Source organism: Pogona vitticeps, chromosome 3 (genome assembly GCF_051106095.1).
Source record: "Pogona vitticeps strain Pit_001003342236 chromosome 3, PviZW2.1, whole genome shotgun sequence".
In the NCBI taxonomy this organism is placed as follows: domain Eukaryota; kingdom Metazoa; phylum Chordata; class Lepidosauria; order Squamata; family Agamidae; genus Pogona; species Pogona vitticeps.
In genome coordinates this window covers 164,213,598-164,228,306 of record NC_135785.1, presented here as the reverse complement: position 1 = coordinate 164,228,306, position 14,709 = coordinate 164,213,598, and the positions used below count along the sequence as shown (strand labels likewise).

The 14,709-nt window shown below is 40.9% G+C and overlaps 1 protein-coding gene across 2 annotated transcripts in view; it reads left to right on the top strand.

The window, feature by feature from the left end:
* The window catches only part of EFNB2 (ephrin B2), a 67,380-nt gene that overhangs the window by 24,509 nt on the left and 28,162 nt on the right, over nt 1-14,709 (top strand). For both annotated transcript variants that reach the window (XM_020794321.3, XM_020794322.3), the window contains exon 2: nt 2,464-2,747. In XM_020794321.3, coding sequence (XP_020649980.1) covers nt 2,464-2,747 — 284 coding nt within the window. The remainder of the gene's footprint in view (nt 1-2,463; nt 2,748-14,709) is intronic.

Genomic DNA, 14,709 nt, shown 5'->3' with positions numbered 1-14,709 from the left:
TACAGAGATGGCGTAAGAGCATCTAATAGTTTCAGTTTTACTGAATCCAAACCTTCAGATCTCATTCTACAACAAATCAATAAAACTGAAAAATATGGTTCCAAGATGAATCCATATTTTCTATTTACAATCACTGATTAATATGGTAACTTCAGATAGTAACATATCAATAATTTAATTTGGAAAGTATGGGGCACCTTATTTCTAAATTAATTTCTGAACTCTGAACAGCCAAATCCTATCCTTCTTTGCAAATGAGCCTGAAACATTTTTTTGTGTCAGAACGGCCCGAGAGCAAATGACATAAGAAAGAAGATATATTCTCCTGGCTAATTTGTCTCATAATGTTTAAAGAATACACTTGGAAGTATTCCTTTGGTGCTGGACTGAATATCCAAGTGTTATGGTTCCTTTGAATGTAAACACCAAGTCTTGTTAAGTTGTATCTGAGAACATGCAAAATTGAAAATAAATATATTTATATATATATATCCTGCCCCATTAGCACAATGGGCTATTCTGGACAGTTAACATCATGATAAAATCAAAACAAACTAGAACAAAAACTAACACTGGAATAATAAAATAAACAAAACAAACTAAATTAAAGACCTAAACATGCCACCCTCTTGATAGTTTATATCTTTACAGACTAGGTAGGTAGTGATCGTCTTTGACAAAGTACAGTATAAAGCTGTCCTAGGTTTAAGCTGAGTTCTGCTGTGATGTTTTAATCTTTGAATGAAAAGTATGTGGAAGAAGTTGGGAGGACGTGACAGAGAGAGGATGTTAATTACAGCTGTTGGGCTTTTTGTTAGGAAAATATTGTTTCAGTGCAAATACGCTTTCTGTTAAGGAAGGTCTTTATTGTAGCATGGCAGACAAGAAAGATTTAGACAAGTGAAAATGAAGCTTTCAGCTTGTAGGTATTAGAGGAATATTGTCTCCATAGTAGTAAAGCCCAGCTTTCAGGTAGTAATTGGAACATATCCATCTTAACAGGGGAAGAGATTACTGTAGCCTTTGTCAGTGAATCTTCATTTGTGGTTAAACCAATATAGCAAGCAGTTTTTCTCATTTTGTAGCATTTATTTTGTTACAGTGTTGTATTTAAATGAGGCCAGTTGTTTAACTGAGTGACCAGTTATAAATGATTTGAAATATTTCAGGTGTTTGTTTGCTAATGCAGTGGTTTGCGTGCAATTTCCCTCTTAAGAGCTGGTGAAGCTTTTGCATTTATGAACGTAAAGAGGGGGAGATGAATTGTTGAAGCCTTGTTAAAAAAGATCAGCAAGCAGAGGGAGGCATTGTATGCAAAAGGAGGTCAGATGTGTGTATCCACTGCTTGAAGGGGAGGGGAGAACCAGCCGCCGCTTTTGGTTCAATCTGCCCATATGGTAGAATGCAGAGGACCAACCGAATGACTGTACTACGTTTTGAAATTGCTTTGTGTAACATAATTAAGCAACTGCTACTTTTGTTGGATAGTGTCTGTGATGTATTCCCCACCCCTCAAGATGGCCACCTGATATTCAGAGATTTTTGAACCACTTAAAATCTTTCTAAGGTTGCAGTTTCCCACTGTTATCTGTAAATATATTAGCCTCACGCTTACGGGCTAAAATTGAGGAAAAGTTTTCTATATACATCTCAAGCTCTAAATATGAAATCAGAAGAGGCTAGGCTAAACCTATGGGGAGCAAAAACAATACACCTTGTCCAATGGATGCTGGAAATTGTGTTCCACCAGGATAAGATTCTGGCAGGACCATCTGGAAGTGACTTCGAAATGAAGTAGGAAAATCAAAGAATTATGAAGTAAAATGAGGCTACTTGGATGCAGGGTTAATTTTCTGTGACTGTGGAAAAATTAAATCAAAATGCAGCATTTATGCACATGTGATTTGTGTCCTACCACATGTACTAAAGAAACTCTAGCAAATGGCAAAGATAATGCTGTTGAAGTAACCCACTTCTGGCCAAAAATATTCTAACCAATGAAACATTCTAAATTTGTTTGAACTTTACATTTCAGATGCATCCATACTTTTACATTTCACAATGCTCTGCTACACTTAAATAAATAAAGATTAAGCTAACGGTGCACTGCTTTCTACCTGCAGCTTTCCCCTTCAGAGCACATACTGCAACAGGATGTTTCATAATCCTGTGTTTTCTTTTAGTTTTGAAAAGAAGGGAAGGCGAAGGATTTTATTTCATGCAGCAGTGTCTGCTTAACCCCATGCATTGTTCCCCTTAACCAATTTTTTTTTAAAAAACATATGAATGGCTTTTAATTAAATCTTGTTATTTCAGCATGTAGAAAGTTGGACCAAGATGTTCTTATTTTTATGTTATTGTTTTCAAATTGTATGTATCCCCATCCCCCTCATTTCCTTAAAAGTTTGAACGTGTTTTCTATCAAATGTCTCACTCCTGCCTTTTTTCCCCTCATTCTTTTAGATTCCATCCTGGACAAGGACTGGTACTATATCCAAAGATAGGAGACAAACTGGATATTATATGCCCAAAGGTGGACTCTAAAACTGGTGGCCAGTATGAGTACTATAAGGTCTATATGGTTGATAAAGACCAAGCAGATAGCTGCACTATTAAAAAGGACAACACACCTCTGCTCAACTGTGCCAAGCCTGATCAAGATGTTAAGTTTACCATCAAGTTTCAAGAGTTCAGCCCTAACCTCTGGGGTCTGGAATTTCAGAGAAACAAAGATTATTACATCATATGTAAGTGAACAATGACTTTTGTTTCCTCTTTTTCTGTCTTGCTGTTCCTTAATTTATTCATTGTATTCAATCAAGTAAGAAGCTTAAAGGATTTATATTGTTTTCTTTTAAAGTATTTTCATGGAAGCTTATTATTAACCACCCTCCCTACTGTTTTAGTTCCTGTTTTTTATATCCAAGTCTTCACAGAGCTGCTGTGAGCTGTGTAATTGTGGAAGCGATGCTAGTAATGCAATTTATAGAAAACATGGGTATCTTAATTGGGTTCAGGAGAAAAAGGGGAGGAAGAAGGCTCTGTGAATGCTAGAATTTAGCAGTACTGTGTTCCATAGGTAAATCCATTAAACGTTTTACCTATAATTTATATAAAGCCCTAAACATGCATTATGTAGTTTTGAAATACTCTGTTAACACCCTTCTGAATTACAGTATTCGACTATTGGTGCTTGTCCAGTAGTAAAAAAAAACTAGCAGTCCTGCAAGACAACAACAGCTGTCAAGTCGATTCTCTTATGGCAACCTTTTCTAGGGCTTTTCTAGGCTTGAAGTACGCAGAAGTAATGTATCATGCTCTTCTTCTGGGGCCACTCTGGGACATAGAAGCTTGACCAAGGCTACACAGGCTGGCTATACTCCCAGGAGGCACAGTGGGGAATCAAACTTCTAACCTTTGGCTCAGCAGCCAGGTATGCACCTTGAAGAGCAATCTAGCCAGCCAGTGTTATCATAGCAAACAATACCGTGTAAACAAACAAAATGTGAGGAATTGAAAATATAGCAGAAGGAAAAGAAATGTATCTGTGTAAGAGTACAATCCTGTCTTGGGCTTGCTAAGCGGACCCTTCACCATCTGAAATTATGCTGACTACAAACTCCCCACAACTGAGGGTGTTGGAAATTACTCAGGGCTATTCTTATCTTGGCCTGGCTTTGCATAGTGCAAAGTATTATCTGGCATAATATGGTTCTTTCCTCACTCTTGCCCCTTTTTGTATTTATTTCTTGGCCTTTCTTTTACAGATCATAAGCAACAGAACAGTTTTTCTATCTGTTTTTCTATCTGTAAGTGGGCACTACACTTATATTTTTGATTTCCAAGAAACCTTCATGCCTTGCTCCCCTTTACTATCATCCAGAGCTTTTTTAGACAAACACAGAAAAATTTCAATTCCTAATTATAATTAAATTATACACAACAGCTTTATAAAATTATTCTATGTACAAATATTTTCTTTCACCACAAAAATTTAATAGACATGTGATTTAATGGAAGAAATAACAGAACCAAAAAAAAAAATATCATGGGATGGGTGGTACCGCATCTCACAATCTCAGCCCCTCATGTCTTCATGACCTTTCCCCTCCCAGCTGGGAATTGGTGTGCTAGTAGATCCCCTCTGTTGCGATATTTCTGAGATCATTCAGCTGAAGGGTTCTGCCACATGGGACACTTCTGTTGGCATAATGGGATGTCTGACCAGTTAGGATTGTATTGTATAGGCATCCTTCAGTCTCGAGACACTATGGTAACATGCTCTGAATCGAGGAGTGTCCTCTCCAGAGCATGAAGCCCGGGTAAGGTAATATGGAGGATAGGCTGTTACCCAAGCAGCAGATCCCCCCTCTCCACATTGCTGAAATGGTCCAATGGAAATACAACTGGTTCCAGCAATGTCACAGGAGTTGACAGAACGACACATGCTGCCTTTGGGACTCCGGCTCCGGATTTTGCCTCGAGTTAGGATTGCACTAACAGAAAATAAGAAATTCTTAAAATATCATCAGAGTCATTTGTATTTCAAGTAAAATTAATCCACAGTTCAATCTTGTACACAATCTTGTACAAAAGAGGTTTTAGTTTCTACGCATGCAGTTTTAAATGCCAGACAGTTCTTCAGTAAATATTGGATCTGTTCCATCTAGGAGTAGTACAGTGGTAAAATAACCAGGTGTAGCAGAGGCAGCCATCAATGTGCCTTGTGTGGAGCCCTTTCCTCAGCATATGCACAGACAAAGCTGGTTAGTTCTCTCTTACGGTGGTCAACTGAAAAGTAGAAAAGCGTCACACATGTCTTAGTCCTGCCTGCGGCAGACAAGAGGAACAGGTGTTGCAGTTGGCCTGCCAGAGGATTTCTTTTTCCCTTGCTGTAAATGATTGCTCTCTTAAAACATAGCTATTAAATGTCTGCCAGCTTACAGGTGAATTCACTGAGTTCAGTAGGACTTTTCTAAATAAGTGGGCATAATCTTAGAGGCAGAGTGTTCTGATTTTTTTCCAGGTTACCTTGTTTACTTGCTAGGCCTATGAAACATATTTAACCATGTTTATCAAGTTTATTTTTCTTCCTTTCACTGCATATTCATTTTCAGTGAATGCATCTGATATTCAACATCAGAGAAAAGGTAAAATTGAATCAGATTGGAAAAAATTAAGCAGCAATAAGGTATAAATAGCTGTTCCAAAGTTATATTCATTCTGGTTGTTTCTAGTAAATTCATTTATAAATAAAATACGTAACAGAAAATTTGTTTAGCAATTTCAGTGTAATTAAACCATGCAGCAATCAGAGAACTGATGAAATAACAAATGCAGGCTGTTTAAAAATGCAATTTGTTGATTGTAAGATTATATTTTAAAATATTGCTGTTTTGATGGGTATAAATGCAGAAGTACTCAGTGCAGTTGCTTGTTACTTTTGAGAAAAGTGTACCAGAAATGTTACTCTGCCTCAGGAAAAATATAGTGTTGAAGCCAGAGACAGTTGCCAGTAGGCCTGAGGAAAAAGTACAACATAAAAATGTCTGTCTCTGCTCAAATGGCTGGTTTTGAAGGTGAAATATTTCAGTTATCTAATGCTATGGGGATTAATTCTCCACAGTAGGCCAGCTGTGACATAAATGGCACCATTTTAATTATGACTCGAGAGTTATGGACACAAATGGAACTTCATGGTAGACTGTCAGCTTTGTCGTATCTTTGTCAGTAATCCCTCTGAGTAAAACCATAAGTAGGACTCATTTTCTTCATTTTTGTATAATTATTTCATTATAGCAATAAGGTATAATAGACATTACATTTCCGGGAGGATTATAGCATTCTTTAGGGGTTATAGAATTCACTGTCCCTTCAGTCTGGAGCCTTGGAAATGGCATTCAACTTATTGTAATACAGCAGGAAAAAATATTGCTTGAAATTGGAATGCTATGACAGAAGGCTAAACGTGATGGGTTGGTAAGGAGGCCTTAAAAGTTTGATTTCAGATCATCGCAGACTGCACTACTCCAGAGCTAAACCAAGTGAGAAATTTATTTCCATCATAAAAGCCAGACATCCCACAAATACTATTCCCCCTTCATACTCACCTTTACATACTCCGATATCCACTTTTGATACTGCATACACTGCTAGCTTGTGACATTTGTAAAAAATGCAACAAAATGAGGATTTTGATGTTTGATCATATAAATCTTAAAAGCTTCACTCAATAAAGACATGTTATGGAAAGAATGACAGATGAGGCTCCTTTCCCAAACAGAGAATTCTTTGGCAAACTGTACTTGGACAAATACAGCTGCTACTGTACAGTGGTGCCTTGCATTACGACATTAATACATTCCAGCAAAATCGCTGTAGAACGAAAACTTCATAATGCGAAAATAAAAAAACCATTGAAACGCATTAAAACCCGTTTAATGTGTTCCAATGGGCTAAAAACTCACCGTCCAGCGAAGATCCTCCATAGGGCGGCCATTTTCGGTGGCTGTCTTGCGAGGAATCCGTTCCAGAAAACAGTGGGGAGCCATTTTATTTACCTGGTGGCCATTTTGAAACCACCGATCAGCTGTAGGAAAACCATCAATTTGTGAAGAATCGGTTTCCGAAGCAGGGAACCGATCATCGCAAAGCGATAAAAGCCTATTCAGACCATTGTTTTGCGATCGCAAAAGTGATCGCAAAAACGTCGTCGTAATGCGGGGCAATTGTAAAGCGGGGCATGACTGTATTTGTATATGGCTGTTTCTGTTGTTCTAGTGACAAAACTTTAATGAAGATATTTTTGTTTTATGTGAATTAATAAATAAAAAAAAATTATGTTTTATTTGGGTACAAGTCATACTAAAGTTCTTCCTAAGTTTCAGAAACAAGTAAGAGAACGTAACACAGTAATTCTGAAAGTTTCTGAGGAAATTGTGGTCACATGGTTGTTTAGTCATTCCATGTTCCTTCTGTATGGTATAATCATGAAACAAGGAGAGAGAGAAAATTCCTGAATTACAGAGTGTGCATGCGTACATTTGTTTATTTATATAAATGGCACAGCAAGGCAATTAACAGAAATTCATGCAGAATAGTTGAAACATAAAAGTGAATTTGAACCATTTATGCAAAAACACATCAGTAAAAAAGAATCAGCTCCCTTCTTTCTAATGCAACTTAGATGCCAAGGGGTTCTCTGAATAAAAGGATCTTTCCCTTCTGATGGAAGGGCAGTAGAGAGGGAATCAATCTAGTTTCTGTTGGCAGGAAATCCCAGAGTTTGGGAATATGTGGAAGAAATGTATCTTTCTATCATCTGCAAATTGGTTGAGTTGGATTGCGTTCTTGATTTATTTAGGGTGTTTGCAAAGATATCCAGACTAATTCATATGACTTCAGTCCTTTTGCCTGCCTCCTATGATGGGTTGGCAACTGTATTTGGCTAATAGTGTGAGTTCCCAAGTTAGAAAAGCAGTTGGGCTGATTTCTCAATAGATGTAAAAATCTTTGAAGGCACAGTCAACTTAGAGAAGCGGTTACCAAGTTTGGGTAACCAATGTGTTCCTGGATTGCAGTTCCCAGGATCCTTCACCACCAGCTGTGCTGACTGAAGTTTCTGGAAATTGCAGCCCAAGAACACCTGGGTTACCCAAGACTGGAAACCATTGACTTAGAGGAACATACCCAGATATCAATAGATGTTGAAAGTAGCTCTTAATTATTTGTCCATGGAAGCAACTCGTGACCTTGTTTTTATCAGTATCAAGTTAAGCTAGCTTTATAACAGATTCTGCTGTTAATAATTACTTTGGCGGAGGCTACTGTGTTGGCTTTTCCTTGATGGAAGATAACGCAAAAGCAAGAAATGAAGTTTGTTTGGGATCTAGAGCTGTTTATGATCTAAGAACTGAAAGTTAGATGATTGTGCTTCCTTTTTAAAAAAATTCTTTACCAATTAGGCATCTGAAAATAAGGAAACTCTTCCCTCACAACACGGATTCTAGTAGATGTCTATTTAGAAGTTAATTTGAGGTTGTCACCTTTTGTTTAAATTTATGTGCATTCCTTCTGGTAGACATGAGAACAGCATAATCGTTTTTGGTTACTCTAATGTGCACATACAGTTACAGTACTTGATTATCTATCATGTTACCAATTCCTCAGTTAGCCTGCTTTATATAAAAATTATGGAAGGCCTAACACTACTAATTGAGAAAGACGAAAGAAAAATTACAGATTTTACTGCACAGAAATGTCAGGGCCAAACATCTGTATATTGTTGAAAGGACTGTGATAAATCTAATTCAGAATATGAGAGGAAATTTGCTGTTAATTGGTGCTTCATCAGAAAGCTGAGGAATAATCACAAGGTTATTTGGCACAATTCTGATACCTTTTAACACTGACTCTTGTATTTAGTCCCACAGACAGGACTTAATACTACCAGATCGGCAGAGAGAAAGAATTTGGAGCGAAGAAAGGAAAAATACTAGAGGAGGCATAGAAGGAAATGAAGATATAAAATATAAATATTTCTAATGCAAATTATTAAAATAAGAATAGGGAGGAAAGGGACAAAAGAAGGAAGTTTTTAATAGGTGGAAAAAGTGAAGAAAGGTGGAATGAAAGAAACATCAGGATTTGGAGGGAAATACGGTGCATAGTAAGTGGGAAATTAGATAGAGGCTTTTTGAGAAAGAAGTAACAAATTTTGAGAAGCTTTGGGGGAGAGGAGGTGAAATATAAAATCAACCACTTTCTCCACATTCAACGTCTACCTCAGCAGATTCTGACAAAAAGTGAGAGACTCAGTTAAAATACCTGCAGAGCCAGAGTCTATACTTTTCTTGAAAAAAAAAAAACTAAATTGTAGAACTCCATGCTACAGGGAATATTTTTTTAAAAAAGAAGTCATTATTTCGTAATCAATGTTTCACAACAACAAATAACTTTTGTATAGTTTAAAACAAGTACTGAAAGAAGGAGTAGACAATAGTGGAAAGGGATGTCAGTAACTGCTAGCTGATGACAATTCAGCCTATATTTATTACCATTTTGGGATTGTTGGGCTTCAGAAATTTGGAAGCTTTTGAAGTGGAGTATAGCTCAAGAACTTCGAAGGTTAATGCAGTGAACAATTTGGAAATAAATAAATAAATAAATAAATTACTGGTGTATGGAATAAATCATTGACTGTTGCTCCTGTTAAAATTGGGGCAAGTTTAATTCTGGGGGGAGGGGAAGCTGTAGAGATGTGATCAAGTCGATCTATGCAAAGAGTGTTCTGTCTCTTTTGTACAAGCTGTTTCTTCTTCGTGGTCTCTGTGAATGCACACTAATGGGTTTTATCTGCTCCTTGCACAGAGGTTTCCAGAATCTTCTAGAGCTTAACACTGTTCTCTAGGATTGCCCGCCTAGTACATGTGCTCCGCCCATCCTGGCAAGTGCCTCAGTTCCTTTTTGCCACCGCTGAGGTTTCTTCTCTTTGATGAGCTCTGTTCGCTATTGCATCAAAAAGGAATCTGTGAGAGAATTTGTGCCTTTTTTCTCCTCTTTTCCCCGTCCCCCCCCCTATCCATTTTCACAGTTTATGGCCTCTTCTGGGCCTTTCAAAAGTTGCACTTCGTGCCCCAGTAAAATTCTCCTAATGGACGACCACAACGCTTGTCTCTTCTGCCTCAATGAGGCCCACCAGCCAGCTTCTTGTCCGATTTGCAAGAAATTTACCAAGCAGGCCCTTAATTTGAGACAGCAGTGTCTCCGTTCCTACTTGTTGGAATGTTCTCTTCACCCTTCACCGAATATGGAACCATCACCTCCATTACTGTCTCTGAATGCGTCTGTGGCTTCCTCGGTGAAATCCAAATCCAAGGCTAAACTGCCTGCCAAAGATAAGTCTTGTGGTTCAACACCGAAACCTACACCGATACCGAAATCTCCCTCAGTACCGGAACTGCAAACCCCCCCCGAAGAAATCCAAAAAGTCATCTTCTGCGACACGGATCATTAAACATCACAAAGACAGACCGGTCTCTTCGGTACCACTTATATTCCTCTACCATTGGGACAACCACCACCACCTCTGTTGGCCCAGTCCCCGTCTTCAGCCAATATGTCGGCTGATGTTACTGTGCTTCCAAAATATGACCAATCGAGCCCTTCGGGTTGTCTGTCTCCATGTGTCAGTCGGATTCAACATCTAATTTGCCTGATCCGCAACCACCGCACAAACAGTGCAGGAAGACACATTATACACCGGAAATTGGTCACTCCACTATAAAGCAATTTCTTAGGGGAGTCTCCAACATGCAGTCTACTAGACCCCACCTCCCTCTGCAGTGGTCCTTACATACCATTCTCCAACGCCTTATTTTACCACTATTTGAGCCTATGGCTATGACTTCTGATCACCTTCTTACATTTAAGATACTTTTCCTTGTTGCCATCACCTCCGCTTTCAGAGCCTCAGAGATCGCTGCTCTTTGCGTTGACCTTCCCTTCCTTCACTTCCACCCAGATAAAGTCACCCTTTACCCTGATGTGGCTTTCCTCCCTAAGGTTGTCTCAGATTTCCACCTTCGTCAACCCATTATCTTACCTACCTTTTTTCCATTGCCTACCTCTGGCCTGGAAAGTTCTCGATGTGACAAACCCAGACCTACTGGGATCTGCCACACGTTAACTAAGCTGCCACCAACCATTCCCTGTAAGAAGTCACACAGACCAGGGATGGATTTTTAACCAATAAAAGAATAAGGTTTATTTAAAACAACACACAGGGAAAATAAAATGATCAGGTGAATAAGATATAGTAACGTGGCTTAGTCTCATTCATACATGCATACAGTTTGGTTCACACAGAACCCTTAACTTGAAGCACAGACCCTGAACCTATCAGTTCTGGCTAACCATACAGACACCTGAACCTATCAGGTTGGTACTGACACACAGTAGTACCCTGTCTGACACACAGACTCCCACACCAGCTTCTTCTTCCCAGCTGCTGCTTCTTCACATCCCAGCGTCTCCTGAACTTCACCACACAGGCTTCACCTATATATACAGTACAGCCCCTCCTCCTGATGTCCCGCCTTCCACTCCCCATAGGATGGAACTTTCCCTCCAAACCCATGACAGACAGGTAACATCAGTGCTGTATGTAACACCTCCCCTCTTTATAAGTTGTTTTGTAGGGGGAAAACTAAGGTGCTTTTTCCCAAAAAACAACCTGGATAAAACACACAACAACAGTTATACATACCATATCATACTTACTTATACTTACATTCTAAGTTAACCATATCAATTAGGCATTTAACCATTTACCATATACATTACATCAATTTACCTTTATTCATACAAACCAAGTTCAAAAAACAGGTACATTTAACTTTTTGTCATTAATATATATATATAGTCCATGTTTCTTTCGCCGTCTTCATTCTTCAGGTCTTCTTGACAAGGCGTCAGCAACACAGTTCACTGACCCTCTGACCACCTTCACTTCAAAGTCATAGTCTTGTAGGTTTAAAGCCCACCTCATAAGTTTGCTATTGTGGGTTTTCATTGTCTTTAACCATTGCAGTGGTGAATGGTCAGTGCACAGAACAAAATGTCTTCCCCAGATGTAAGGCTTGGCCTTCTGGATCGCGTAGACTATGGCCAAACACTCCTTCTCCACGGTTGCCAAATGTCTCTCACCTTTTTGAAGTTTCCTACTCAGGTAGGACACTGGATGCTGGTCACCATTCTCATCCTCCTGGCACAGAACTGCTCCTACCCCGCTGTTAGACGCATCGGTGTAGATGATGAACTCCCGGTCGAAGTCTGGAGCCCGCAGCACTGGATAGTTGATTAGCGCCTGCTTCAACCTCTGGAACGCCTCCTCACAGTCGCTGGTCCACGGGATGCGGTCATCAGTCTTCTTCCTCGTCAGATCGGTCAGCGGAGCCGCAATCTCGCTAAACCTCGGGATGAACTTTCTGTAGTAGCCCACCAACCCAAGAAATGATTTGACTTTTTTCTTGGTGTTGGGTCTGGGCCAATCACGAACTGCTTCTATTTTGGCCTCTAGGGGTTTTATCACTCCTCCCCCTACCATGTGACCCAAGTATTTTATTTCTGGGCTACCCAGCTGACACTTGCTGGCCTTTACTGTTAGCCCTGCTGCACTTAACCTCTGCAGCACTAATTCCAGGTGTATCAGGTGATCTTCCCAGGTATTACTGAAGATCCCTATATCGTCAATGTAGGCCACTGTAAAGTCACTGAGCCCTGCCAAGGTCTGGTCCATCAGCCTTTGGAATGTGGCTGGCGCATTTCTGAGACCAAAGCTCAAGACTCGAAACTCATAGAGACCAAAAGGGCTGCAAAAGGCAGTCTTTTCTTGATCCCTGGGATCAATTCTTAATTGCCAATATCCCTTTACCAGGTCCAATGATGAGATGAACCGACAACCCCCTATGGTTTCAATCAGGTTGTCTAGCCTGGGCATTGGGTAGGCATCAGGAGTGGTTACGCGGTTTAATTTCCTGTAATCAACACAAAACCTAATGCTCCCATCAGGCTTGTCCACAAGGACTATCGGAGAGGACCAAGGACTAGAAGAGGGGACGATTATGTTCTCCCTAAGCATCTCGTCCAGCTCCTTCCGCACCTTGTCCCTATAGGGTCCCGTTACTCGGTATGGGGATACTGCCTGCGGGGGTGCATCCCCTGTGTGGATCCGATGCATCACTCCCTTCACTATCCCCGGCTTGCTGGAAAACACCTGTTGATATTTAATGAGCAGCATTTTTAGTTCTTGCTGCTGGTCTTGGGTGAGTGCAGGACTGATCTTTACCTCCTCTGGGTTGTATTTTACTTCCCCTCTACCCTCCCAGAAGGGTAATTCAGCTTCCTCACTCTCAGCTGCTTTTATCGCAAATAAAACCCTCTGTTCCCCTCTGTAGTAGGGTTTTAGGGCATTCACATGAACCACCCTCCTTGCTTGGTTCTCCTCCTGCTCTATAAGGTAGTTCAGGTCTGACATCTTGGAAATGACCCTATATGGTCCTGCCCATTTGAGCTGCAGTTTATTCTCTCTGCAGGGCCTAAGCCAAAGCACTTCCTCCCCTGGGTCAAAGTGCCTCTCTCTAGCTTTGTGGTCATACCATGTTTTCTGTCTGACCTTCTGAGCTTGCAGGTTTTCTGCTGCCAGCTCTAGATTTCTCTTTAGGTCATTCATCAAGGTGTCTATGTATGTCACAACGTCTTGTGGGTCATCCTGGGTGATCTGCTCCCAATTTTGTTTGATCAAATCAAGGGGCCCTTTCACCCTTCTCCCAAATAAAAGTTCAAATGGACTGAACCCGGTACTGGCTTGTGGCACTGATCGATAAGCAAACAAAAGGGATTGCAGCTTCTGGTCCCAATTGTTTGGATTCTCTGCCAAGTAAGCCCTAATCATGCGCATTAGAGTCCCATTGAACTTCTCAGTTAACCCATTACTTTCAGGATGATAGGCAGTGGTTTCCTTGTGCTTAATTCCACAGATTTGCCATAAGCGTTTCATGAGCTTCGATGTGAACGATGCTCCCAAATCTGTGATTATTTCTGAGGCAAATCCCATCCTGGACATATACCCCACCAAGGCATCTGCCACTGTGTTAGTTTCAATGTTAGTCAAGGGTATGGCTTCAGGGTACCTCGTGGCATGGTCCACAATGGTGAGAATGAACCTGTTCCCCCTCTTTGTGGCCTTGGGCAAAGGTCCCACAATATCCACCCCTATGCATTTGAACGGAGTGTCAATCACAGGCAAAGGGCACAACTTTGCTTTGGTCCTGTCGCGGCTATTCCCCTGCCTTTGACACACATCACATTGTTTACAGAACTCCCTGATCTGCTTCCCTATGTCAGGCCAGTAAAAATTCTGTGTGATTCTCTGCTGTGTTTTGTTCACCCCTAAGTGTGCAGCAAACATGTCAGAGTGCCCCCTTTGTAAGATCATGGGGCGATACTTTTCAGGTACCACCAGCTGACTTCTGATCCCATCTCCCCCTTTTGAGATATTCCTCAGGGTCTCTCTATATAAAATCCCCTTTTTCTCCAGAAATCTCACTGGGGTTTCAGGTGTTAGCTGGGCGTCAGTCACCTGTTCAAAACACTTTTGGAGAGTGGCGTCTGCCTTTTGCTCTTAAACACTTTTGGAGAGTGGCGTCTGCCTTTTGCTCTTGTCCAAATCTGCTGTCTGTGGTTAAGGTTTCCACCACAGCTTCTGAACTCCCCCCTGCTTCCGTCTCTGGCTCATCATTACCCCCCTGAACTGTCCCCGTGGTGGCTTGTGAACGTGTAATCACTAGCACCGGTTTCACATGTTCAGCCAGGTCATTTCCCACGAGCACGGCTGCTGGCAGAGTCGATGAAATTGCTAGCCGCCAAACTCCCCTCCAGCCTTGAAAGTTGACAGGTACCTCCGCGACTGGCAGTGAAATCACCTGCCCCTCAATCCCTGCCACCTTCATGCTCTCATTTGGGATTACATACTCCCTAGGAATAATATCTGGATGGCACAGGGTCACCTGGGAACAAGTGTCCCGCAGCCCCCTATACTGACGGTCAAGTATTCCTACGTCCACCCCTGCTGTCTCAAACAACTGAGAATCTGTTCTCACCAGCAGGCAGCGCCTGACCTCTACAAGAGGACCATTTTCCTCAGCCTGA